The sequence below is a fragment of the Falco cherrug genome, chromosome 16 (assembly GCF_023634085.1).
Source record: "Falco cherrug isolate bFalChe1 chromosome 16, bFalChe1.pri, whole genome shotgun sequence".
In the NCBI taxonomy this organism is placed as follows: domain Eukaryota; kingdom Metazoa; phylum Chordata; class Aves; order Falconiformes; family Falconidae; genus Falco; species Falco cherrug.
The window spans coordinates 9,231,658-9,259,648 of NC_073712.1; the positions used below are offsets into that span (position 1 = coordinate 9,231,658).

Here is a 27,991-nt window from a genome sequence, read left to right on the forward strand (position 1 = left end):
AAGTACCCGATGTCGAGATATTCTTCAGGTTGTTATTTCAATTTCTTCTGTACCTAGATGTTTTACCGGAGCACATCAACTATCAGCTGCAAGACACCGATTACCAGACTGCGCCTTACTGCCAGTACTCAGCTGTTCAGATCCCTCCTCCAGTGTTACAGCCACAGCCCTCCCAGCCCCAGTACAGCACGTACGGCCTGGACTCTCCCTACAGCGACGGGCAGTGCACCACCAGCAGCTGTGAATTAAGCAAACCCTCCTTTGTGGCTCCCCACAATGATGATGGTGGATACCAAGGGTTAAAGCGGCCCAGATTAAACCACTCTTCTCTGAGACTGAAGGGACAGGAGGAGCTGTGTGTTGTGTGTGGTGACAAGGCGTCAGGCTATCACTACAACGCGCTTACCTGTGAAGGCTGTAAAGGTAAGAGAACAGGCTGATCTGGGTCTTACCCACAGTGCCCCACAGTGCTCAACAAAATGTTCCATGTCAGCGGTTTAAGCAGATGTCATGATTTTTTAAGCTGACATTGCTACAGAGGATTTTGGAACCCTTTATCTAACATGCTTACTCCAGATTCACATTTTTATAACATTTTTTGAAGAAATACTTTCACATTGTGTATTTAATATGAGCATTTCATGCGTCTCATTTCTGCGTTGATTATCCACTAGGATAGTGTCTGTTTAAGCAGGTGCTGATTTTCTCATGCACATTTATTATAGATGTACTTCAGTGTTTTTAATTATACTTATTAAAATTAAATAAACACAAGTAATAATTTCTATTCACATTTTGACTTGCTATATGGCAGCTGTCTTGGTCAGGTAAGGAAAACAGTGATTAATATTAGTCAGAAAGGACAAGCCGTAACTATGCTGTTAATAATCAAATTTAAAATCAAGGTAGTATTTCCATTGTAAAAAAAACCCCAGTCTAACAAAAAAACCCAAAAGACACTCTGATTCTTCAAATTGTTATGAGATACAGTGCCTTAGATTTCTTCAGTCATAACCTGATCCTTGTCTACAGGCTTCTTCCGACGTAGCATAACCAAAAATGCAGTGTATCGATGCAAGAATGGTGGTCACTGTGAAATGGACATGTACATGCGGAGGAAGTGTCAGGAATGTCGCCTGAAGAAGTGTAAAGCTGTGGGAATGCTAGCAGAATGTAAGTGCTCCTTCCATGCTGGCTACTTTGCTGATCAACTTGGATAAAACCTCTTCCAAAGTCAATCCCTTCTCCTCATTAGAGCTAAATGGTATTGGTCTAAACTTCATTTAGCTGTAGGAAAATTTAGCTTTGGAGTCCATAGCACCTGTAGCGTCTTCATCTGCAGAAATGACCAATGCTTGGGAAGTATTTCCTGAAGTTAAGAGGACTGCTGTTCAAAGACTTCACAAGAAAAAAAAGGAAGTACTATCATGAGACTGCTAAACATCTTGAACCTTGACAGGACAGCAGCAAGCATATCACACGCTTTTTTGTTGGGCAGGTGGGGGGTGGATTTTGCACAATAGTCTTTCATGAAAAATTCTCGTGCTTGTATGTCACAGAGCCACAAGCAAGAGATAACGTAAGAGAACCGCAAACACTCAGGTCTTTGGCAGATACTGAACCTAACTCGCTAATGAATAACACATTGCCATATCCTCAAGGAAGCATAGTTCCTTACAGGTGACAGCTCCTGTGGTGCAAGACTCGTGTTATCAATAACAGTAAAAATTATGGTTTTAAATTGTAATTATTTGAAAATGTACATATTGATACACACTTCCATGCCTCACAGGTTTGCTGACTGAAGTACAGTGCAAGTCAAAGCGACTCAGGAAGAATTTCAAACAGAAGAGCAGTTTTCTTTGTGACATAAAACTGGAAGATGAGGGACTGAATAGTAAGCATGTATCATCTACAACAAGATCTGGAAAAGTGGGATATTTTTCTATTTAATATATCTCTTTTTATAATTTCATTTTGCCCCAAGTCATTGTCACTTGATTGGTTTATCTTTTTAATAGATCCCAGAGAAGATGGAACTTACTCCAGGGGAACATCAGCTTCTTGACCACATTGTAGCAGCACACCAAAAATACACCATTCCCCTTGAGGAAGCAAAGAAGTTTGTACGTATACAGAACAACCAGCCTGCATTGCTAAGTTATTATTGTCCTAAGTACAGTATCTTGGTTATATCAGATGTCTAAACGCTCTTTCATGCAGCTACAAGAAACTGTAAGTCCTGAGGAAAGTTTTCTCCGTCTCTCTGAGACAGCAGTTGTCCATGTACAAGTGTTAGTGGATTTCACAAAAAGACTGCCAGGTAAGTTTCTTCCTTTGGGAAGTATTACAGAATAGTGTGACCTCCCCTCCGTCCAAGGCAGAAACCATACTGATGGCATGAGTCCGAGAAAAATACAGGCTTTAAGAAAACTCCCATTCAACTATTTTTTCTCCCAATTCTAACAATCAGGGTTACCATTTACTTGCCATGAGGACAAGTTAGAAGCATTCACTTCAAAAGCTTGCTATGATTACATTTCTTTTCCATTTCTGACATGGAGTGGAGACTTTTTCTGAAAGTACATGGACTTCAAAATACCATCTTGAGTGGATTACTATTTCAACACATTCTCTGAAAACCAGTTCAGTTTGCGATTTATTGTCATCGTCAGAGAAAAAAACCCAGATGTTCCTTCAAAGGAAAAGGCAGCACAGAAGGGACTAACCAGGTGCTCCTATTCATATTTTCCTTTAATAAAAAACAAAGGAACATGCAATTAAATTCACTGCATTTCAATGTAAAGCTGATAAAATAACATTTGACAGAGAGGGTGATATTTTTTTCATTAAATTGTAAAATGTATTGACAAAAGTCAATCAACATGTCTAAAGCTGATATGGGATGTAATTGAGCACTACTGTGGAACAGATCTGAAAGAATGGATGAACTGTTTGTTCCCATTATGTTACATATCCTGCTTTGATCAGGATTAAGAAAATAATTAATGAAGTTCTTTTGCTCTTGAATTATAAGTGTAGATAATGAGTTTGTCAAAAGATGAACACAATTTTTAAAAAGATCAGGTATCGATTAATAAGGAATATGCTCACAGTCACTAAGCAATGTAGCAAATTTATAAGGTATTAGGCTATGTGATATAATTCAAGTATTAGGAAGTATTTTTCAATAAAGTCTTGCTTAGTCCCAAAATTTTTACTTGTATCTTCCTGTGAATCTTCTAACACTGGACACTGACAACTGTTGTGTCTGTCCCGTGTCCCCTACAACCTGCAAACTAGCAAGAAAGATCCCAATAGCCTTTGGTACATACAGCCATTAACTATGGCTTCTCCTTTCCAGTAAAGGCATTTCTTAAAAAACTCATTTTATCAACACATGTTAGGGGCTTAAATGTAGCTACAGCCTTCCTTGATTCTTAACATGTATCTTTCTCTGCAGGATTTGAAAGTTTAGCTAGCGAAGATCAGATCGCGCTGCTAAAAGGATCAACAGTTGAGGCAATGTTTTTGCATTCAGCCCAAATATATAACCAAAGAATTAGTGAATGCCAACCATCAACAAGTGAAAGTAAGTTTGACTAACAAGCTTTCTATCAACACCAGTCTCAGGTTCTGACATTTTGAAATGACCTCCATTTATTTTAATTCACTTAATCTCAAATAATTTCCTATCCAACCACAGTGGTACTTAGAATAGTAAAGACCAAAATTAGAAAGAATTGGATCTCTCTTTTCCTCCCATTATTTCCAAAAAAAGAGCAACCTTTTTAAGTGTTTCTACAAATTGTGGGGTGGATGGATAGTATCAGCTATATTAATGACATATTAAATACTGTGTCAAGTTTAACACAAGAGACTTTGACCAACAATCATGCAACCAGTCAACTTGGTGCTGGATATCAAAAAGAACAATTTTTTCTACCTACATAGAAAATTCACAGATTTTCAGGTATGTATCTGCAAACCAGATGCAGACAAATATTTTAAGTCACATTAAGCTTGGCTGAGAACTGTCATCTGTATTGTTCCAGGTCATGTAAGACTTTCTGATCATAGGACATGCTGTCATGTTCAAAACCTTGATAAAAACATTTATTCCATGGAAATGTCTCACAATGAAGAGAGTCCAACTTCCACTACCACCACAGGTAACGGAGGTCTCAGAACCAAAACTGTTGGGAATCTTTTGCTTTGCTGGCCCTGTTCTTGATCACACTGAGCAAGACTGCCGGCGTGGCTGCTGCTCATTCTCTCCCCCTCCCGCTTTGTTAGGCGCCGTGACAGCCCCAGGGAAGCAAGGGGTGCTGTTCGTTTGCCGACACCCCAGCACAAAGCCTTGAGTTTATGTACCAAAAGCTCCACGGTACAACTGCAATAAAACAGTTGTTACTACTTTAGAAATTAGATTACACAAGTTTGCTAACTATTTCACGGACTGGAATGGCCTGAAGCCTTAAAAGATTAGTACAAAGATTATTTCTAACCGCGGTACCCGTTTCTGCAGCGAAGTAACATTCTGCTTATTTTATTTCATTTTTAAGGTATAACCGAGGAGTTTATTACCGCACTGTTTTACTTCTACAGAAGCATGGGGGAACTGAAAGTGACAGAGACCGAATACGCCCTGCTTGTAGCAACAACCGTGTTTTTTTCAGGTAACCTGGGCGGCGACCCGCCGTGGGGCGCGTCAGCCAGCCCCGCGCCCGCGCCACCGAGCCGTCCGCTGCGGCCGCGCCCGCCGCACCCCCGCCCCGCTAACCGCGCTCTCCCGCAGACCGCCCGCTCCTGAGGAACAAGCGGCACGTCGAGGAGCTGCAGGAGCCGCTCCTGGGCATCCTCTACAAGTACTCGAAGATCCATCACCCTGAGGACCCCCAGCACTTCGCCCGCCTTATCGGGCGCCTCACGGAGCTGCGCACCCTCAACCACACGCACGCGGAGGTGCTGGTGACATGGCGGACGAAAGACCCCCGGCTCACCTCGCTGCTCTGCGAGATGTGGGACCTGCACTAGGCGCCGCCGCCGCCGCGCTCCCCTCTACACCGCCGGGCCCCGCCCCGCCCCGGCTCCGCCGCCCCTCCCGCTCGGATCGCGCGCTTTCTCTTCCCGCCTTTTTGTCCTCCCTCAGCAGCTGCCCGGCTCGGGGCGTTAGCGTGCCCGTCGTGAGGTGCTGGGTCGGAGGCTTGCCGTTTGCTCCGAGGCCATGGAAAAAGAAAAACCGTTTAAATTGTTCGTGCCGCCGCGCCCGAGCGGTGGTCAGGTGTCTGCAGTCAAACCCCAGACTAGTACTCGGGCGACGGGGCTCTGTCAGGTAAAGCGGTGCTGCTGCCCGCCTTGCGCAGTGTTACCACGGCTGGCGAGGGCGCTGGAAGAGCGCAAGGGCCCGTCCGGGGGTTCCGGTGGGGAGCGACCCCGGGGGTTCCCCGGGCAAAGTCCCCAGCCTCTGTCCGGGAAAGCACCTGCGTGCCAGTGCACCGAGCTCCTGGCTGCGGCAAACTGTTCAGATTGGTGCTGGGTTGTGGGGGGGACAACACACATACGCCTTTAATTGCAAAGACTTTTACTTGTTTTTCTGTCAAAACCGAAGAGAATCATCTTTTTGAGCATTTGCTATATATTTTAACTGTACGCCACCGATGATGAATACATGTTGGGTATGGGTAACTCAGAACTGTCTGTGGGAAACATGCCACTCGGACACCTCATTGGCATTGATTTGTTGGTCCCACCAGATGAAGTGTGCAGTGAAAATACTGTGTCGCTATGCGCTGAGTTATGTGAATTCAACAAGATATTTTTCATGTTGAGGCTCCTTACAAAATATGTTTGGATTCAGATGTGATATTCTGATAGGAGAGGAAGTACACTTGTACAAGACAAATCCCTGTGAATTCTAAAACACCTTGTAAAATGAAATTTTCACACTGAAACATAATCAGATATGTTTTAGAAGTACTCTTGGGAGTAAAGCAAAAAATAAATATCAAGTACTGGACTTGAAAGAAATCATTTTGCTTAATGAATCTTTAACTATGCAGCTGTGTACAGGCATGCAATAGCTAGTAAGTTCTTGTCATCAAAAGCTTCCACTTTGGCCACAGTGTAGTCTATAAATCAAAATACAGAAGACCAGCAGTTTGCAAAGCCACTGTGAAGTAAGAAGCAAGGAAATTCCAAAGCCATTACCAATACCCTGGGCTTTGAAAATTGTAGGTAGTTGATTTATTAATGGAAAAATTTATTTTCACATTAGATGTACATTTTTTTCTGGGTTTTCTATTCCTTACTTACAAATAGGAAACTAATTTTTAAATTTGTGCAGGGTTTTAACAAATGCCCAGATGATGATTTTAATTTGCCATTTGTAACAACGAGCATACCAAACCGGGGTGAGATCACTAATTCAGGTAAGACTGAAATAAGCATTTACCTTGCATATTCTTTACATTTTTTTTAGTGTTGTTGACATTTTTCATGAGTAGCTTAACAGTTTTGTAGTTGTAACACTGTTAAATACAGTTCCACTGTTATTTTTTAGAAAGGCATTGATCAAAATCTCTTCATATTTCAGATGCGATTTCACAGCAAGTCAAACTTTGCTCTGAGGCAGATGAAGAGGTCAGCTAAGTATAAACTCTGCATATCTTAATTTTTTTAGGGCCTCTTAATTTGTTCCCAAAACAGTGCCTAAAGCAGTACTCAGTAGATACTTCAGGGCCAAAGGTAGTCAAAGGGGAATGATAATTTTCTGTCCTGTTTTAAAGCTGAATCATTTAGAAGAGGTATTTGTTACTCAGTGAACATGCCTTTCAATATTAAGGCGATTTCCAAGCTGTTGTTTTGTTGTGTTGTTTTTTGTTTATTTTTTTAAAGTACCTGGGAAGTCTGGGAGTTTTGATCAGAATAAGATTTAGGAACTTAAAATATCTTTGTGGGATTGGTTCTGAATAGTCTGTTGCAAGGCAGAAGGATTGAAGTCAGAGCATTCTTTGCCTTGTCTGGCTTTATTGTATCTATAAAACAATGAATTTGGTACAGTGATTTCCTCAAGCATTTGATTCTTCTCATGGTGTTTTTACCAACATTTTTCTGCTTTAGTAGAACTCGGTAAAGCTAATTTTTTTTTTTTTGTGGTAGCTTCCTGTGCTTCCCAGATGTGAAATGCTGTTTGCTGCAACAAATGGAACATATTTCTTGATTTTCGTATCCCTGAGGGTTAAACTTCTTTTAGGCCTGGCAGATACTAAAGTACAGGCAGGATTGTAATAATATGATGCAGCCAAAACAAGGATAGCATTAGGTGACATCATACCTAAAACAAACTGCAGAACTGCCCTGTGGCCTACTGTCCTACTCTTACTTGCCTAAACCACTGATCAAGCGCTGCTTGTACAGTGCTTTAAAGGTCTTCTAGGAGCACAAGGTTAGTTGGTTTTTCTTCCTCCTTTGTGTAAGACAACTGCAAGAACTATCGCAGGTAGTCTTGGACAAGATCTCTGAAGCTGGTTTTACTTAACTCAGCAGTATCTGTCAGAGTAAGGAGGGCAGTGGTGTGAAGAACCTTGTATTGACTTCTGGTGGAGTGCAGTTAGCCATATCTTTAAGATTATCTGTTTAGTGATGTCCCTATATCTGAAGGTAGTGGGGTATTTTTCACTCATGTTTGTGTCTCTTACTTGTTCTGTAATACATACACAGCGAATGCATGAAGATTTAAACTTTGATTCCTGATTGTATATAAGCTTGTGTCACCATCTGTGGAAAAAAAATTACTCTTGTGATACGTCTAAGAGATAAATATGTATCTACAACATTACTAATTAAATAGCATTTGAGATTAAATTGTGGAACCTGTTTTAATAGAATATAGCAACAATGAATGAATTGTATTCAAAACTCTACAAAGAGGCTGAGAAGATCAAGCAGTGGAAACAAACTGTAGAATCAGAACTGAAGCAGAAAGAAAGAAAACTGCAAGAAAACAGAAAGATTATTGAAGCACAGCGTAAAGCCATTCAGGAGTTGCAGGCCAGTATTGTACAATATACAATGAATATGTAAAGAGGAAGTTCTTCCTGATTTAGTATGAGAATATTATTCATACAACTAAATATTAAAGAATGTTGCAGAGGTTAAAGAAATTTTGAGCTATTAATGTGATGACTTCAAAGAAGCCATTTGGCTAGATACCAATGACCTATGGCTCTACTGCTTTTAAAGGAAAAAGTAACATTTTGTTTTCTAAGAATGGTTTTCCTCTTTTTAACAATGCACTTCTATCTTTGCATTATTTACGTGACATCATACTGTGGGTTTGCAGAAACCTGTTTAAGACTGAGTAAGTTTTCATCCTCCTGGTATGTGTAAAGTATGCTCATGCATATTTCTGTATTCAACACATAGTGGAAGTAGTGCACTCTGTTTTCCCAGTTTCTTATCTCGCTGATAGTGATGGACAGCTTTGTGGCTGAAACACATATTTTTAAAAATGTATCGGTCTTTTTTTGGTGCTGTTTGTTGTTTGTGTTGGCTTTTGTAACCTGAGTCATCTTTGAATGTTTTGACTTTTGCCTTGAGAAGATGGTTATTCTGAGAAGGGGTGCACACCTGTAGTATGCGATTGTGTGTACAACACTGTGTGTACAACAAATGCTGTAAGCATTTTGGTTGCTGATAATTATTGTTTATTATTATGTCTTTCGTGCAAACTGTAACAAAAGATGGCATATAATAGCAGGTAAAATGGATTTCTGTCTTCTGATACAGAAAATTACTTTCTCAAGTGAGATTTGAGAAGTGAAACCGTATTTCTAGTGTGTTTTTCAATAACAATGTGTTTTCGTATTTGTTCCCTATTAAACTAGTTTGAAAATGAAAAACTAAGTTTAAAACTGGAAGATGAGATAAATGAAAATAAAGATCTCTTAAAAGAGTAAGTAATACAGTCAAATATTTTGTGAAAATAATTACGTTTTGTGCTGAGAACTGTATTAGTATGGGAAGTTAGATACAGCTGTTAAATTGTAAAGGTCATCAGGCCATTTACATTGTTACTACTTAGGTATGCAAAGTACCATGCATTCCTGTGACCACCTATTACGGTATTGTTTCCTCTTTTAGAAACAACGCTTCAAGGCATCTGTGTAATCTGCTCAAGGAAACCTGTACTCACTTCACAGAGAAGTCCACCAAATGTAAACGCTATTTAAATTGATTTATGAGAGTAAATGTACTTCTAGATTTCTCTAAATTCACGAAGGAAAAGCTATCATTGTGTTCCAAGTATGTTCTCTGGTTGAGATAAACTGTATGTCTCTGCATCAGAGTGAAATTAGATGTGAAGCCATAAGTCTAATAGCTGTCTGTTTTGAAAAGCTAAATCTAGAGGGTTTCTGAAGTCAGTGGATAGTTTGATGGAAAATTACAAACCTTGGGAGCTATTTAGATGTCTAAACACTGATTGAAGTTTAAGGTAGTGTAAGCAACCCCGATTAGCCACTAGCAGCCACTCCAGAGCGAGTGTAGGTCTCAGGAAGTCTTGTCAGTCCAGTGATGTTTTTCAGTCCCATCCAGATACCTTGAGTATATTATGACATAGAAGGTGGCAGTTCATGTCTGTGTTTAGGCAGTAGCATCTACTCTAGTGACCTTTCCTAGCACTATAACAAATTTCCAGAGTTGTTGTTATCCTATTTAGAGCAGTTATGGATTCATGGAGGAAAAAGGTCCAAATCCCAAGACACCATGAGTAACTAGCATTCTTCTCACTAAATTGACCAAGCCAAGATAGCTGCATAACTTAACAAAGTTTAAATTCTTGAGATTTTAAAATACGTTTTTGCCTTTGGATTTTATTGTATGAAATTCAGAGTTGTTATTACAATCTTTAAAATTTTGCAGAATTGATCCCAGATACTTAAGAATGTCTGTTTCTTTTTAGCCTTGCTTCTACAAACACCTGTGTATAGATGTACTGTACTTATTTGATAGCTGTGTTTCTTACTGTTTTCTTAGGGGAAAATAATATCAATTAAAAAAAAAAAGAAAAAGAATGAGATAAGAGTATTGTTACAATTCTGTAATGACAGCTCTGTGGTCTTGGGTATCTCTGATTATGGGAAGAAATTCGGTGCTAAACCTGTTACAGTTTTTGAAGCACTATAGTATTCAACAATATTAATAATGTCAAAATTAATATAGGTACATAAGTTGATGTAGAATCGTACTATTCACAGAAAAAGTAAGGTTTGGGAGAAAATTTGAAAAGCTGAGCTTGCTTGATGTTCCAATGGAATATACATTTTCTTCAGATGATGTAACTTTTGGCATCCTGCTTCATAATGATTTTTTTTAAATAAGAAAAGGCCTATAATTCCTTTTTCAGTTCATTATGCTGTTTAAGCATAATGGCTTGGACAACTGACATTCTTTTTCAAAAGGAAAACTTTATGATACATTCTTACTTTGATAGATGAACATGAAAGAGAAGAAACAAGACAAGTATATGTGGAACTTAATAACAACATTGAAGTAAGTGCTGTAGCTTGTGAAAGGCTCAGATGTGATCCCAGTTACATGGATATGTTGAGCTATCTGAGTTATGTGTATATGTTGAGATACTGGTTGTATGAAGAACATTCTCTGATAAAACAATTAGAACCGTCATGTGTGACGCATGAAGTCAGGTTTTCAGTCCCTTTATTTTTGTATTGTATAGAGCATTAATTAGATAAAATGCAACAGTGTTTGGGATGTAGATCCATGGGATCTGTGTGATATGTATGACCTGCTTAGTGTCAGGTGGCAGCCATAACTTCTGTCTTCTTTTTGTACTCTGTTTCACCAATCTGGTGATTTCACAGAACGGCTGATGTTGGAAGCATCCTCTGGAGAACATCTGGTGAACTTCCCCTGCTAAAAGCAGGACCAACTATAGCAGGTTGCATAGGGCTGTGTTCAGTCAGGTTTTGGGGTCAGGTATATTAGGGTTATTCTATTAGATAGCTTTATTTAATGTAAAGTGCAATATAAAATAAAGATGAACAAACAAAATTAATTTCAGTTTTGAGTGTGACACAGAACAAGAAAGCTCAGTACTGAAACTGGTGATTTTGTGTGGAATAGAAAGCATAAGGTGTGAATATGCCTTAACTTAAAGAGGGGGTTTGCATTTTTTTTTGTTAAAGAAGTGCAGTCTTGCCAAATAAATTAGTTCATCATATTTTTGTTACTAATTATTCCAGTGTGGAAGATAAGAGTTTGGTATATTTATAACAGAGAAATGTAAGGCATTGTTGTTAGGAAGTGATAAAACAGATAAGCAGAGTCAGAGAGTACAAGGTGTAATGGTTAAATATTAACTATAGGTTGTTGTAGCAACTAAGAAAGGCACAACAACTCCCCCATTGTGTTAGGGATGTAGAAACATGGACCAGTAAAAGTATTTCATCCTTGAAATTGTTTAGATCTTGAGTACAGAAATTCTTAAACTACCAGCTCTGTATAATTATAACATTAACTCAAAATATGTTTGTGCTCTGAATTTTGTTTTTAACAACATTTCTTCTACAAATATAAATGAGCTTGTAATACTGTTTGTTTGCAAATCATAAACATAATTGTTCATTACTGAAAGTACTTAGTTTTGTATGAACATATGTATTGAATTTTATTTTTAGAGAATGATAATGGCATTTGAAGAGCTTCGTGTACAAGCAGAGAACACTAGATTGGAAATGTGTTTCAAATGTGAGAATTCTGTTGCGTTCATGCTGCAGGCTTAATCATAGATTTATTGCATGCAGTTTCAGGCCAGAAAGATACAAATTGCTAGAGTGGTGAACGCTGTGACGGTTGTTAGACCCCCTTTTATTCATGCTGCCAGCTATTAAATGCCTGAGCCCTTTGGTTTTTCCACTGGATCAGATTTGGAACTTTATTTTTCAAAGTCACTCAAATAAGTTTTGACTGTGAAGTACAGTCTAGAGATCACTACTTATGTAGTTTGTTTGTTTAAATGGTAATGCACTAGTGTATAGCTACAGAAATTTTAATTATCAGCTTTATTTACACTACTACGTGCCTGTTTAATTTTTACATGTGCATTTCTGTTAGTTTCTTATAACAAACTATTAAGTGATACATGGAATAGCGGACTAATTCTGTGGAAAGCTGATGTAAAAAATTTTATTTTGTCTGATTAGAAAATAGTTTCTAACGTGACCTCATAAATTACTCTTTAGGAAACAAATTGTTCAGCTGTATAATTATAAGCAATCTTGAACTGGACATTGTATTTAACCTGAAGTATGTTTTAGCTAGTATATTAACTTCGGATATTATTGTATCTCCAAAGTGAAAGAAGAAGCAGAAAAAGTGGATAAGTTTGAAAAAGAATGCAAACTGGAAGTCAGTATGAAGGAAAAGCAGGTTTGCTCAGTTTTACAATCTACTATGTACACCTTTATTTTTGAAACAAATCTTTTAGTTTCTTTAATGTTTGAACTTTGCTGTCATGGCTCACTGATGAATGAAAATAATTAGTTTAAAAACACTTGGTTGTTTGTGAAATATTTGTATTTTGGAAGGATGGAAATTGATATTGCAAATGACCTTTTGATGGGGTGTTCCTTCCGTGTTACTACTTTGGAGTAAAATGTGAATTAGGCTAGTGTATTGTGACAAAGGGAGATCTTGGGGATAAGATTTAAAAGGACCATGTAAACAATGAGTACTCTTTCTGTTTTCTGTGCGTATGCCTTTATAAAGTGGCTTGTGCAGATGCATAGAATTAGGAAAGCAGTCATCACTCGTCATAGGTAAGAAAGGTATAGTTCATATCTGGTAATAAGGAAGGTGGGAAAAAGGATTGTAATGCGTATTGGACCACAGGCTGGTAAAAGAGTTTAAGAATCTGAGATGAGAGTAGTTTTTTTGTAGTGGTGATGAGGTAGCTGTGATGGAAGACTGATTAAGTTGAAGAAATTAGTTGTCATAATAGTTTTTAGTTTGTAAGCAGGACTCTGAGAAGCTGAGCATCCATCTGTATCTGGGAAGGTCAAAAGTTTGTTTTTCTGAGGATAGATGTGACATTGCAATAGGGGAAGGAGTGTTCCTGGGCATCATCAGGAGCTACATTTAAGTCAGATTCTGCTATCTTGGCGATGTTCCAGTATCTTTAGTCTACTGGAATTCATATTTTGGTTTTGAACTGAAGAGCTTTTTCATCCAGAGTAATATGACATGATCAATATTTGGCTAAGACTGACTATCTTATGTAACATGGATGACAGCAGTATATATGCTAATCATACAGGGTGCACAAATGAAAATGAGAATCTGTCCTTTTTTCTAGACTTCATTATGGTATTATTTTAATTTTGCTAGATTTCAGCTCTTACCATACAGAGTGATGAAAAAGATGATATAATAAGAGACATCAAGACTCAGCTGCAGGAAGCAAAAAATAAGATTGCTGACTTTGTAGAAGCAAAAAGTAAGAGTTCTCTCTGCTATGTTAAAATGTAATTGGTTATAGATGTGTAGGAAACCGGATCATGGTAATTTTACCCTGTTACTAGTCAGCAGCAGAACTTTAGGGCCTTGCAGGCCATGTTTTCATTTAGAACAGAAGCTGCTGATTTGGGATCAGGACGGGTAGTGTAATCCATGTAAGTATAAAATCTATGCCTGTATTTCATAACCAAGGTTTTCCCTTTAGGCTTAGACTACACCCTGGTTTTTTATTGACATGACAGCTTCATTGTGAGGGATTTTTCTCTTGGTCTTCAATAAACTCTAGCGTGAACATGCTGTACTACTTACAAAGGTGCCATGTACCCTGTCATTCCTTTTCTGTAACAGAAGTTTTACCAGGACACTATAACCCTGCCCGTATTATAGAGGTTTTTCCATTCCTGTTGGACTTGTACAGAAGACATGGCACAATAATATTAAAGTGTTTTTCCTGGTTACTGGGTTGATCTGTTTCAAACCAAGTTAGTGAAGGGTCTTCAAAGTATAATATTTGTTCAGAAGTCCATAAATAGTAGCCTTGTTCTGTGTTCAACAACACATATTTTGACATCTTTGCTAAATAGCACCCCAAAATATTACACCTTTTAAACAGAATCTTATTTGCGAATAGGGAAATGATTGACTGGCATTTGAAGTTTTAACTGTTTTTGAAGGGTTCTTTTTTAAGGGTGAGTCAAGCAGTGACAGTGTTTGAAGATTGCAAGGGGAAAAAACATTGCTTGAGTTTGAAAACTTATACTCAGGTCCCACTGAGGAAACTTACTTTTCAGAACTTGATTTTCAGTATTTTTAAGCCATTTATATTACAAAATATTTACAGTATAGGGTGCAAGTACTTTAGAAGTGAGGCAATTTTCAGTCTCCCCTTCCCTGGGGAGTGTGGGGGGAAGGTTTTAGCATAGTTTTTATGCCAGATACATGTAAGTGGCTGCATTTTGTTAAATTCTATAAATACATGTCATTTTCTTTTTGGATACTGTTACTTAGTAGGTTGAATAATCGTCTTGGAGGCTTCTTCCTTAACAATGACATGAATATATTATGTAACTTGGTTAAGTTCTAGGAATGTATTTATCTGTAAAATAGAAATGCAAGTATTTTTTAGTAAATACCCTATTTTTCTTAAATGTAAGCATGTATTGTTTTCCTTAGGACATGAAGGAGAACTGTTAAGGGAAACCCAGATGAATCAAGAACATTTGAGGGCAGAACTGGAAGAGGCCAAAGTTTCATTGCAAAAAACAGAGGTACAGCTTGCTTATAATTTTCCAGTATAAATAGATTAGATGAGCCATTGCATAAATAATTACTGATACTTTAGATATGAAACAATTGTAGTTCTTTGTTGCAAAAAATGTTTAGAAACTATACAATTTTTTTGAAGGTTACTCAAAAGAGCTTAGAAATCGAATTGCAGACTGCAGTGAATGCGTTAATTCAGGTCACTGGAGAAAAAGAAGCACAGGTGGAAGAATGTAAAAAAGCTAAGGCTTTGCATGCATCCCTGATAGAGGAATATGAGACTTCTATTTCCAATATGAAAAGCTTGCTGCAAAAAGAGCAAAATAGGTAAATTAAACAGTTTAAATTCAAAGAATTTTATAGGTAAAATACTAGACTACCAAGATGCTTGGAATAAAACCTAAATGTAACTGCATTTTTTTTGTAATCACTAATAACTATTTTTAAAGTCCTTCACCTATTTCGTTATTTGAAATTATTAGCACTTGAAGACAGTTACACTGTTTGGTTTTGTGTAGATGCAGCTGTTAACTAAGGAAGTAGTAATCTCATTTAGTACTTGACAGTTCCTTATTAATGGAACCTTTAGTGAGGAAGATGCTCTTCCGTATGTGATAATAGTAATGCTTAATACCAGTGCCTATTATTAATGTATTTCAGGGTTTTTTTAGTTTTAAAAACTGTATTCGTCAAAAAACCTCATAGCAACTAAAGCCAACCTTTCTAGAAGCGAGAACAGAGCAGTAAAGATGTATTTTAAAATATCACAGATGAGTTTTAAAAAAGCAGTGATTTTGGGTTTGTGGCATTAAGGTGTCTCCTAAGTAGTTGCAGTTTATGACAAATCCAGGAAGAAAGAAGGGATATGAAATTAGTTTTTCTGACACAGTGGTCTAAATGCAGATAATTTAATGCATTTTTTTTCAGTTTTGCTGGTTGATACTGGTCTATAAAAAAGTAAATTTTTGCTTCCCTCTCCCCCTGACTGTCATAGTGATATTTTTAAGAAATACAGATCTATGTATGTGTATATTTGTTTACTTTTATGTCTGCTGTTCTGAAGTTGTAAAAGTGAAATTCAATACATGTTGCAGGCAGATATATCATCTGCCTGTTGAAAGGCAAATGTTCTTAAAATGCTTGTGATAGACCTCTTCTTATTGTCCCTTGAGTTTCAAATGCAGTGCTTTGTACTATACTTTTTTTTTTAATTACCATTTTATTAGATTGGAGAAATATGAAGATGAGTCAAAGCTACTTACCTTGGAGCTCAGAAATAAGTCTGCTGAACTGGGTGAGGTTTGTAGAAAGAAAATGAGCTAAGTAGTAATAAAAATGCTTTATGCTGTTTTCTGAAAATGGATTGTCCCTGTTGCTAGGAAAAATAGTTTTACAGTACCCTGTACCTGTCAGGAATGCTTAAATTTCTTTTTACTCATCTGACTCCCTTTGGCAACAGTCAGTCAGCAGTGCTGTGCAGACCTCCAATAGTAAGACCATACATGCATAGATTCTTCTGGAAGTCATTTTGGTTTCTCTACACTCTTCCAGTTAAGACTGATTGCACTGAAGACCTCTTTGAGAGGTAGCATTAGACTGCTGAACAGTAGATTCCAGGAATTATTTCTGTAGCTTGTAGCAGAGACAAAACACTTGCATTAAGCCTTCCTGCAGACCACTCTCCCCATGTCTGATGCAGAGTCACACTGACAGTGGTTAGCTTTAAATATTGCTTTGATATCCTGTGATTTCTATATACATGCTTCTTAGCCCCCAGAGTAAGAGGTCTATCTTTAGCACTGATTTCCCAGTGTGCAGCATATGCCTCCAGTCCTGATATGATAGATGAGAAATACAGTGTGATGTCCTTGTATGTATTGAAGGCATCTAAAGATTAAGTGTTGAAAAGTTAACTTCTAATGCTTGTCTAGAACAAGGTGAGATGTGACCTGTGAGGATTCCAGAGCAAAAATGAGTTTGGTGTCCAGTACTTGCAAAAAATATCAGTAATGTGAATGTGCACATAGGAAACATTGTGAAGTTACTAACAAGTGGTTTCCTTTTTTAGCATATCCATGTGAATATCTTCAGCAGTTCAGGGTTTTTTTCTGAAAAGATGCATATGCATCAATATTTGAACATTACTCCATTTTTACAGTCCATGGTTTCTTTGAAGCCATGATTGTGGAAAACATAATAGACTGAATTTTATTTAAGATTAATTACTAGCTTCTGTCCAGATATGTATTTCCTAATGTCTTTCTGAATAATTTTTTCAACTACATTTAGATTAAGTCGTAATTTAGTTTTAAAAACTTCTGAATTTAATCCCACAAATTTTGAAAATTAGGCACTGCAAAGGGATAAATGTTTTATACTGCCTGCTAAATATATAAAATTATTTCTGTTCAATTAATTTTACATGTGCTGTAGAAGAGATGACTAAACTAAAATGTGACAAAGAAATGAAACTTGAAGAGCTGTCAGAAACACTGGTAAATGTTCATTTTATTAGTCTCCCAGCATTTACTTTTCATATGAAGTCTCTCTTCCTTCGTATCTTAAATGCCATATATAAACACTGTCTGATCTGCCTTAATGTTGCTACTAAACTTTCTTACCTGTCTTTTAGACAATTTCAGTGCTTTCTTTGAAGGAATTGATACTCTCCACTGATTTTTGTTGGTTTGTTCTGCTTTGCTTTGGTTTTCCTTGGTAAGATTTCTGGTCATTTTCTTCTTCATTCACACCTATTTAAATGCCACTTCCTCTGGACATAAAGATTTTGCATTTTTAGTTATGCCTAGTACTCACTCTTTCCTTGTTCTGAACCTTTCTGAAAAATACTTTTTTTTTTAATTTTTTGGTGATGAACATCAGCTCAAGCCTTGTAAGTACCACACATCTGAAATTTAAGGCTGAAGGATCAACCAGTTTTTGAAAGTAAAGATAATTCCTTGAGTGACTAGCTTTCTTCATAATAATCTTCTAAAAATTAAGCCTTAAGAAGGCTGACCTAATTTTGGTGTTTAAAGGATAACCAAGCTTCTGACACCACTCAGAAAAGGCAGTGAAATTTGTGAAAAGGTTATTATGACAAAATAAGGACACAAATAAGCCATTTCATAGGTTTCTTACTTCACAAATCTGTTGATTATTTTGCTGTTTGTGGTGTGTTAGTTATGGTGAGGTGTCCTCCCTACTGTAGTATCCAGAAAGCATTGTATATTGTGTTGATTCATGTCCCTATTCAGAGAAAACACTTAAGAGCCTGAAGAAAGGTCTTTTGGGTTATAACACCCCGTTCCATGCACTCCCATTATTATACTGGCTGTTCTTTTCTTGCCTATAGAGATGCTTCCTGAGGGAATTAGCTATGGTCTCTGTGAACCCTATGGAACTGTGACACAGGCCCATTTTCTGTTACAGAAGTCTAAGCTATATGAAGTACACTTTTAATACAGGATTATTTTAGTTATGATCTTGTATTTACAAGTCTAGCAAGAAACTGCATCAGCTAAAATAAGATAGTGTGAAACCAAGTTTGCATTTTACCATGTACCATATAAGGAACATTTGTTCCTTATATACTGTGCACTGAATTTTCTGAACTGAGTTTCACCAATGTTCTTAAACAGGGAAAAGTTGAAGGACTTCTAGTGAAGAAGAAGGATCTTGAGGCTACTGTAGAAAATTTGCAGGAAAGGGAAAAAGAAATGGAAAATACTCTCCAGATCAGAGAGGTCTGAATAAAGGGTGATAGTAACATGCTTTTATAAATAATTGTTACACGTTATAACTTGTATATAAGAACATAAGAAATGTCATAGTCATACCAGTGCTCTACCCAATGCACTGCTCTGCTCCTGACAATGACAGCAGAAGATACTATGTAATAGAGGAACCTGGCTGTTTGCTATGGTCCATTTTCCTCATGATGCTGCAGTAGCTGCATTAAGGATGTTAGAGGACACGTACATGCCTGTCAGCTGCCTTTGCTATCATTTATGGACTTGTTCATGTTCACTTGTCTCATCTGGGTTTGAACCCCCTCGTGCTGTTTGGCTCCATAGCTGCCTGTGGTAAGAAATTCCAGAAGTTCATTATATGCTGTGCTTAAAAAAGAATCACACTCTCTCTTCCTCCGTGTCGCCCTCGACTCCCCACCTGCCTGCAAGTGCCTGTGCCTGTGGTATCAGTGTATCACCAGTTACTTGGAGAAAACAGTATTCAAAGCATTTGTGCATTATAAGGCTTGCTTATCTTGTAATGGCAGGAAATTCCTGAGAGAAGAGTTTTGCTTTGTGGCTTGGAATGCATCCAAAATATGTGCCTATCCTATCACATAGTACTGGAATTCTGTGGTTGGGGTTTTTTTGAAGTATTTTAATTTTTTTTAATTAGGTGAATACGAAAGCTTGTGATACCTGAAGCAAATGTCTTCATTTAAAATAATGTTCAAGGGAATCCAATGTTGTCAGTAATTTTGCAGACTAGTTAGTTACAGTATGGGACACATTTAGCACTCATATCAGAGTTCAATATCTCACACTACTTCCACATCACACCAGAGAGATGTAAAGATACAGTCTGGTTAATTTATGGCATGCATGCTGTTTTGTTTAATCTTAAAGCTTTGTGTTGTCAGTTCATTTCTGATAGATTTCATGACTTTTACTCAAAACACTTCCTTTTTATTCTGCAGAAAGAAATCCACGATTTGAAAGTACAACTGACCAGTACAGCTGAAAAGGAACAAAATTATTTAAAACAACTTATGACACTGAATACAGATCTTGAACAAGAGGCGTATGATAATTTTTGAAAATACAATATTATTTTTTTGTGTTATGAAAATTACTTTAATATACAATGATTTATGATTTTCTAATGAAAAATTTGAACCTATGCACACAGTATGACATCTGTTATATACTTACATTTATAAATTACATTTTCTGTATTTGTATGTATGCAATTGTTCCATATCTCTGTGATTTAGTTGGGTTAACATGAAGAGAAAGTTTCTGAATTCATTGTTAACCCTGCTTTAAGCTGGATATTGAACTACATCATCTTCAACAACCATTATATTTATATAAAAGTTTACTCTCATTTTCTTCCTTCCACTGCCTTTTTGCATCACTATAACTTTGCTGCAAAGCTTAAATTCATAGCTACAGGCCTGGACTTTTTTCCGTGTGAAGTAACAATTCTGTAACAGATAAATTTAACTTGAAAGGAAAATTTGAAATACATGTTCTTATTTCTCTTGACCATTTGTTTTAAACTAGGCAAAAGAATGATCAACTAACAGTGTATATCAATAAGCTTTTATTAGAAAAAGAACAACTAGCACAAGAGAAAAGTGGTATGGCTACAGAAATCAAGAAACTGGGAGAAAATAATGAGGCAAGTTGTAAACATCCAGCTGTTTTTAAAGGATGATGTACAATTCAAAATACAGATAATGTGGTAAACTGCAACTTGACATGGCTCTGTAGAATATCTGAACCATTTTTTATGTTTAAAATGCAAAGGAAGTGCAGTTACCCTTGTGGATAGAGCAGATCAAGATACTGCTTAAGATGTCACTGAATTTTTTAAAATGTCACTTTGAATTTTATTCATTTTACTTATGTGGGTCTTTATTTAGGATAGTAGAAAAAAAGAAGAAAATACAAAGCAATTACTTGAAAACCTGGAAGAAGCAAATGGCCAGCTAAGGCAAGTAAAAAACAAATATTAATGTACAATAGTATTGAAGGAAGGAGACTTGATTCCTTCACAGTTAGTCTAAATGTTGTTTTCATGTACTGCTTTCTGTGATTTTTAGATTAATACTTTTTTTTGGGTTATATAGCTAAATAGAAACTTTAGTATTGATGTAGGCCATGTAGAAGTTTCTACAAACTAATAATAACTGCTGCTACAGGAAGAATTTTTTTGCCATAACTTTGTATTGCATATAGAGAGCTATCCTATTCTGCATTAACATCTTAGGTGTGAAGGAAATGAAAATAGAAGTTAAAGGTTATGGACTAAATGTGAAAAGGTGAAACTGGTTAAATGTTATTCTCTGAAGCAGTATTTGTACCACTAACCCAATAGACAGGCAGCCTTCCATGCTTCATAGACACATTATGATATTACAGATTAGAATGTATTTACTTAGGTAAGGGGAACATCCTTCCATATTTAAAAAAATTATGTACAGGTCAGACATAAACTTGCAGTCACTTTGCATAATTTTAAGAACATTTTGATTGAACAGCTTATGAAGTTCTCATCAATATTAGCAGTTCTTTTTAGAAAATAAAGTATGGGTTTATTTAGCAGTAGTGAAAACAATTTATTAAGTAAATATTTACTAATGCATGTTAATTTGGCATTTAGAAATGAACTGGAGGCTTTGAAGAAGCAGATGGCAAAGAAAGGTGAAGAGTTTAAAAGTAAACTGGATGAAAGAGAAGAAAATGTATGCCATATCATGTGCTTTATCATGAAAATGTATAACATAACCTGTAGGACAAAATCTAAATGTAACACCTTTTTTTCCTGCAAAGCTCTGCCTAGGGATATAATGTCTTAAAAAGGCTTTCTTCTTTCAGTGCTGCTACCATGCTGAGCCCTTTTATTTTAAAAGGCAAGGACCTTCACTGGGATGTTTAGTCTTACATGGAGGTGTAAAAGTCCAGATTTGTTAGTTTTCAGGCAAACAGAGAACCCCCTTTTTTTTCATTTCTGCATACCCACTTAGTGATGGATGAGGTATGGATTACCTTTCAAAACGTAACAAGAGTTTTAGTTTAAATATGGTCAGTTATTTTTATTTTCTTACTGTAGTTTCAAAGCATACCTCTTTTTTTTTTTTAACATCATAATGGATTCAAAATTGTATTGTATAAGTCAATGATTTACAATTATATTTCCAGGCTAAGAGTATTGAAAATGATATTTCAAGAAAGGAAAAGCAGTTGAAGATTCTAGAAAATAAGGTATGCATTTTTTTTTTCAAGGACTGTGGAGAACTTCATACAAGATTACTTTTTAAATTGTGAAGTAACTTTTTGAAATTTTCTTCTTTCTGAACTCTACAACCACTGAGGAACTGGTTCATTGCTATTAATGTTGATGATACTGGGCTAGCAAAATTCTTGTAGTACTTTATGGTTAAAACTCCAATCGTTGTAACACGTTAGCATGTTTCAGTCCCATTGGAAGTAATCAGACTTGTGCAAATGCATGTTTAAGTATGTTGACAGTAATCTCTAACACAATGAGTAATTTTTTAGGAGTTGATTTTATGTTTGATAATTAATAATTGGAATATTTCTTATAGTTGAATAATTTGAAGAAACAGGTGGAAAATAAAACCAAATGCATCGAAGAGTTGCAACAGGAGGTATGTACAGTTTTTAAAAGTCACTAATACCTAAACCAAGGTATTTTGTGGTACCTTACTTTTCAACAGTGTTTGTCTGGTGTGGTATCTTAGATATACCTATGTAATTTATAACATTTCCTTTCTTATCCTAACTCTGAGCAATTAAGGAGTCACCTTTGGAATTACTTGATTTGTAAATTTATTCTTACTTTTGAAAAGTACAATTACAGAAATAATAACTTTAATAAACTTTTACTGTTTTCATTTAGTACATGGTATCATTGATATACTTGAAATAATGACCTCTCCCAGTTACCAATAGTATAAAAAAGTTGTGATTAGGAAAAATAGTTAATAACTGTACTGTAAAAATATATAACATGTATTTTTGATCATGATATCTGCACATTTTCTGTCAGCAGCATCTTAGTTTTTCTTCCCATTCTGCACCCTCATTTGCTTTTCTCTGATGTTGCCCATGAGGAGTCTGTTATAAGGTCATGAAGTAACAGTATTATTAAAGTAAGTAGCTGAGCACTCTTGTTTCGAGAATTGATCTGGAACCTGAACTGCACAACAAAAAGAGAGTTATTCACTTGCTGAAAGCTGAAATTTTGACGATTCCAACCTGCTTGATGCAGTTAAATCATTACATAATTCTATTAACTTCTTAAAATACAGCGTTTGTTTTTCTTTATTTTAACAGAACAAGGTGCTGAAAAAGAAAATTACTGCAGAAAGCAAGAAAACAAGTATTTATGAAGGGAAGGTAGGTTTAAATAACTTCACGTACAACATGAGGATAAAGCACAAAGACTAAACATTGTTAAGTCCCAGTGTAAGATAATACATGTTAAGCACATTCTGAACTGTTTCATGGATCTGGGATACAGATTTTGCAGGGATGAGCTCATACATTTTGGAAGATCCTTCCATTTTTTTAATCATTGGGCACTGACTGGGCAATCAGACATTTGTAAGAGATGGGCATCACATCTCAAGGAATTATGTTCTTGATCAGTCCCTTTCTTTTTTGCTTAATAGGGTGCTGGTCATCACTCAGATATGCCAACCAATTGAAACAGAGAAGCAATTAAAGGAAATGCATATATTAATATTATTCCCCTTAAGCAGTTCTTTTCATGTGTTCTGCAATGATAAGTCCCTGATTAGAATATTGTGTCCAGTTTTTGGGTACTGCACTTTAAGAAAAGTGTGGACTGTTTTGAGGGTATTCTTAGGAGAAACTTAAAAGGCAAAAATACAATCAAAATGCACACTTGGGAGGAAAACATAGCAAAAAACAGTTAAAATCTTAAACAGATTTATAAGGGAGGGAATAAAATCTCCATCTGTATCTTTTTTTAGAAGAATTCACAGCATTTAGGGTGATTGCTTAGGAATAGACTCTTCCTATTTGTTTCATACCAAATTCTCATTAATATTAGCAGCTAAAAGGAATTAATCTTTTTCAGAACTAAATGTAATTATGAAAATAAACTGTTTCTAGAGAAACTGTTTCTTCTTAATTGATAAAAAAGATTTGACTGTAAACATAATACAGTCATAGAGTCGTATTCCTAAGTCTTAGGAGACTATCAGTTATGCTTAATTTTCCTACTTTGCATTCCATAGCTGCAGTACTGAAGAGTCTTTTGTACAAAAGGCAGAATAGTGTGAGATTGCTAATGGATGTTTCCCATACATTGGAATGATTCTTTATGACTGACTAGCCTCTAGCTTTAGGACTGGTTTATTGACGGGGGTGCACAAAACTGGTATGGGCTGCCTTTCCCATTGTGGTGTTGCCATTGTTTCTACCAGTTTTTTCTAACTCACTTCAGGACAAAGTTCAAAGGTGTTGTTTTATTTATTTTTTTTTTACTTCTGCATTCTCAAAAGGTGAATAAATTACAGTTAGAAGTGGAAAATATGAACAAGCAACATAAGGAAGCAGTTGACATCTATCAAAAAGACATTGAAACAAAAAAAGTAAATGAAAATAAACTTCTTGAAGAGGTGAGAGTTGTTAATTTTTACTGTAACTTTTAATTATTTTTTGATGCATGATTTTTTTCTGAAGCTGTATCAGCCAGAGTCCTTGCTCTTATGTAGCAGTCTCATCAACATAAATAGAATGTGTATGCATGTGACCAATGCTTTAGTGCATTAGATCCTGAAGCTGAAGTATTTGTATATGCCTTTAAAAATAAGAACCCAGTTAAAATTTCTTGTTTCAAGATACTGTTCACAGAAATTCTATTCTTGGTATAAATACAGGGTAAGCAAATTAGATTACAACTTTTCCCATGTTAGTATTTTCCTGCCCACAGTTTTTTTGATGGTAATATAAAAAAATGTTAGGGTAGAGTGCTTAAAGTGGCTTGTGGTTTGAAATGACGCTTATCTGCCACGGAAGAATGGGTGTACTTTTAATCTAGGTTTATTCATCCATTTTACCAATATGTATAAAAGATACAGGATTTGAAAAGCATCCTGAAAGGAAGTGAAGACTACACCAAATGAAACTATATATACATTGTACCCACAGGGGTAAGAAGAAATGAAATTAAGATTATTTTTTTTAAATATGTCAGTTGTTCATGAATTAAATTAAGCTTAAGTTTTTCTACTAAACTTAGGTAGAAAAGATGAGGTTGCTTGCTGATGAAGCAACGATAACACAGAGAGAAACTGATATAAAATGTCAACACAAGATAACTGAAATGATGGCACTTATGGAAAAACACAAGGTAAGAGATATTACTGATTTCAGTAATTGTAATGTGTTGATACTATGTTAAGTAAACACCTTTCAAAACTAGAATAATAGAAATTAGACTCAGGTCTTTATTATGAAGATTCACTTTCTAGGAAAATGAAGTTGAACACATACTTTAATTTTTATCACCTAAAAATAAATCCATCTTCAGATTTTGAAAACAGGTCTACTGGCAGATGAATTACATTTATCTAAATTTTTAGGAATTTTTTTGTTCTCAGGTTTCCTTTGATACCATTTTAATGCAGTGTTCTGAGTGTCAGTTTGAGCCTTCGTTTATGAGGAGATTACTTAGTGACCTTCAGCAGTTTAACTTAACATATTTTAAACATTCCATATTACTCTGGTTTGCAGTATATTTAGCAGGTACTGTTAATAAAAATAACATGGCTAGTTTTCATGTGCTGGAACCCGTACCACTGCCTAGAGATAAAGCATTCTCTGTCAGCCCACAAAATAATGCTGCTTGTGCATTTTCTGTTTTGCAGTTTCTGCTGAAGCATCAATATTTGTTCATAGTACCTTCTGAATCTTCAGAAGTGTCTTATTTGAAAAAATTAGTAATGTTTTAAGACTGGGTAGATATGTACTTGTAACATTTAGTCAAATATTTTGAGTCTGTTTTTTTGGTGTTTTTTTAATACAGCATGAATACGATAAAATGGTTGAAGAAAAAGATACAGAGTTAAAACTTTATAAAATAAAAGAACAAGAGCAGTTATCATCAAAAAGATCATTGGTAAGGCATACTCTTCAGCATTAAATAACTAAATGGAAGGGGTGCTGTCCTTAAAGTGTAATATGATTATAAGTATCACACTTGGCAGGGGGTGGGTGTGTGTAAGTGGCTGCTTTAGTAGGACTGAACCCTGATGGGATCAATGCATTCATTTCTGTTTACAGTTATTTTCTTACAGGTTTTATTATGTGCATTAAAAAAATCCAGATGTTTCTAAAAATAAATTAGCATAGCTGTGTTTTTCTGTCTACTTTTCCTGATAGTGTGTCATGTTCTAACCTCTGACCTTTGTATTAAATAGTTGGTTTCTGCCCCCCAGCCCTCTGTTCTTGCAAGTGTTTGAAGTTCTTACCTTGAACAATTTTGGTCAAATACCTGTTTCTTAGTAGTACTTCAGCTCTTTCTAAAATGAACTAAAACAAAACTTCAAGTCTAGAGTTAGGCTGCCTCCCTGTCGCCTTCTCCCCCACCCCCCTTTCTGGGAAGGTTAGTTTTGAGAAGTATTCTGAGAGACAACATCCCCTCAAGATTTTCACAGAAATGTACTTCTACAGCATATACTTAAAATGCAGTATTTTTCTGACATTTCCCTTCACAGAATATTTCTTTGCAGAGCTTTTAAAAGAGTTAGATTTTTTTAATAGAAGGTGTGACTTCAGTCTACATGTTGGTTTTTTTTAATTTGGTAACCGCTTCTTTGATCATCTGTTATTCTAGTGATTGAATAATTCTGAAAATGAACTGTAGATACCTCTCAGCATGCTCACTTTATGGATAAGTTAGCTGTATTGGAACAAACATATTTTTCTTTTGTTTATAATGAATACCCATATTAATTACAGTCTCATTTTGGACTGTTTTTGTTTTTCCAGGTTAAGCATAGTTAACCCTATCCTTTATCTAATTGTTTTTAGGAAAGTGAGCTGTCATGTTTGAGAAATGAACTGTCATCCCTTAAGGAACAACTTAAAGCAGCAATTGAAGAGAAGGTTGTTTTTCTGGTTTGTTTTAAATTTTACTTTATTAAATGTAGCAGTATGGGTGACATGCTTGGCCTGGTCTTATGCACTGTATTAATACACAGTCATGATGAACCTACTCTAGTTCACTCTGCTGTGAACAGAGGTGTTAAGAGTAGATGATCACCAGACGTCCATTGCAGCCTTAACAATTCTGTGATTTTGTGATTGCAACATAGTATTCTTCAGTTGGCAAAAGAAATGCAAGATAGAATTAAAAAGACAGCAAAGGGACATTTGCTTGAACAAACAAGAATGCTTCCAGTTCATTGCATGAGGCAATAACTAGAAAATAGAGCTCTTTCTTTTTTTAAATACAGCTGTGATAAAGATTGTATTAAAAGAGATGTTATGTAGGTTCCTTAGCAGAGATGGGAGAAGTTGTATACGAAATGAAACTGAATAGAAAAGTAATATCTTTTGAATGCTGCAGTTCGACTAAATCTGGGTAATATATTTGTGTGAATTTTGTAACAGAGTATGATTGAGGACTGTGTTCTGTAATTATACCAAGATTTTCAACAACTGAATTCAAACAAAATATTTACTTCCTATCACATAACTCTTTTTAGGAGAATCTTGCAAAAGAACATCCCCAAAATATGGTTCCTGAAAATGAAAAGTACAAGGTAGCTTTAACCTTATCATTAATTAATTTTAGAATTTGGTAATATTTATATGTATGCATTTGAATTGAAGTTCCATGACAAAGTACGTACACTTAACAAAAGACATTGGAATGCATTTAACTTAAACCTTCTTTAATTTTAGAAAGTACAAACTCATTTTTCTGAGACTCCTAAACCTCACTTTGATCTGGACTATGAATCTATTAATTTAAAAAATAAAAAGTCTCCAAATGATATTCCTGTAAAAGTCAACGTGATGGAAAAGAAAAAACTGCCTTCAGTATCTGCTAAAAGTCCCTTGGATAGTCCATCATTAAAGGTTTGTAACCCATGGGAGTGAATTTTTCTTGTTTTATTTTTCTGACTGTATTTCTTACTTCTCTGTAGGTGCATGTTTATTTTTTGTTGTGATAAGCAGGGATTTAAAAGGTGATAGCCACACACACACACAAAAGTATTCCACAGTGATAACAGAAAGCAGTTTGTGTAAGGGCTCCCACTGGGTATAATTTTCTTGCTCAGTTATTTAATTTGTCTGTTATCATTGATCAGTAATAATTCCTGTCCTAGAGGGACTGTGAATTTAATAAAGACTCTAGAATTCTTTTATGTAGTCTTAAAAGAAAAGTGATG

The 27,991-nt window shown here is 35.9% G+C and overlaps 2 protein-coding genes and 1 long non-coding RNA gene across 5 annotated transcripts in view; 2 read left to right on the plus strand and 1 right to left on the minus strand.

Moving 5' to 3' along the window:
• The window catches only part of LOC102057434 (bile acid receptor-like), a 10,929-nt gene extending 5,994 nt beyond the window's left edge, over nt 1-4,935 (plus strand). Inside the window, exons 3-11 of the mRNA XM_055727893.1 lie at nt 58-423; nt 1,033-1,173; nt 1,793-1,932; nt 2,022-2,126; nt 2,224-2,323; nt 3,464-3,592; nt 4,056-4,172; nt 4,609-4,679; nt 4,799-4,935. Coding sequence (XP_055583868.1) covers nt 58-423; nt 1,033-1,173; nt 1,793-1,932; nt 2,022-2,126; nt 2,224-2,323; nt 3,464-3,592; nt 4,056-4,172; nt 4,609-4,625 — 1,115 coding nt within the window. The 3' untranslated portion in view covers nt 4,626-4,679; nt 4,799-4,935. The remainder of the gene's footprint in view (nt 1-57; nt 424-1,032; nt 1,174-1,792; nt 1,933-2,021; nt 2,127-2,223; nt 2,324-3,463; nt 3,593-4,055; nt 4,173-4,608; nt 4,680-4,798) is intronic.
• LOC129737464 (uncharacterized) overlaps nt 1-5,059 on the minus strand; it is a 19,403-nt gene extending 14,344 nt beyond the window's left edge. For all 3 annotated transcript variants that reach the window (XR_008735357.1, XR_008735358.1, XR_008735356.1), the window contains exon 1: nt 5,004-5,059. This is a non-coding gene — a long non-coding RNA (uncharacterized LOC129737464). The remainder of the gene's footprint in view (nt 1-5,003) is intronic.
• Nucleotides 5,047-27,991, plus strand: part of SYCP1 (synaptonemal complex protein 1) — a 25,117-nt gene continuing 2,172 nt past the window's right edge. The window contains exons 1-28 of the mRNA XM_005447118.3: nt 5,047-5,335; nt 6,347-6,431; nt 6,596-6,642; nt 7,888-8,052; nt 8,889-8,956; nt 9,145-9,218; nt 10,496-10,554; nt 11,703-11,772; nt 12,380-12,453; nt 13,411-13,519; nt 14,713-14,807; nt 14,945-15,129; nt 16,029-16,096; nt 17,236-17,297; nt 18,441-18,545; nt 19,508-19,611; nt 20,097-20,214; nt 20,459-20,529; nt 21,199-21,280; nt 21,738-21,800; nt 22,145-22,207; nt 22,896-22,958; nt 24,092-24,208; nt 24,832-24,942; nt 25,618-25,710; nt 26,625-26,699; nt 27,302-27,358; nt 27,501-27,677. Of these exons, the coding sequence (XP_005447175.1) occupies nt 5,228-5,335; nt 6,347-6,431; nt 6,596-6,642; nt 7,888-8,052; nt 8,889-8,956; nt 9,145-9,218; nt 10,496-10,554; nt 11,703-11,772; nt 12,380-12,453; nt 13,411-13,519; nt 14,713-14,807; nt 14,945-15,129; nt 16,029-16,096; nt 17,236-17,297; nt 18,441-18,545; nt 19,508-19,611; nt 20,097-20,214; nt 20,459-20,529; nt 21,199-21,280; nt 21,738-21,800; nt 22,145-22,207; nt 22,896-22,958; nt 24,092-24,208; nt 24,832-24,942; nt 25,618-25,710; nt 26,625-26,699; nt 27,302-27,358; nt 27,501-27,677 (2,568 nt within the window). The 5' untranslated portion in view covers nt 5,047-5,227. The remainder of the gene's footprint in view (nt 5,336-6,346; nt 6,432-6,595; nt 6,643-7,887; nt 8,053-8,888; nt 8,957-9,144; nt 9,219-10,495; nt 10,555-11,702; nt 11,773-12,379; nt 12,454-13,410; nt 13,520-14,712; nt 14,808-14,944; nt 15,130-16,028; nt 16,097-17,235; nt 17,298-18,440; nt 18,546-19,507; nt 19,612-20,096; nt 20,215-20,458; nt 20,530-21,198; nt 21,281-21,737; nt 21,801-22,144; nt 22,208-22,895; nt 22,959-24,091; nt 24,209-24,831; nt 24,943-25,617; nt 25,711-26,624; nt 26,700-27,301; nt 27,359-27,500; nt 27,678-27,991) is intronic.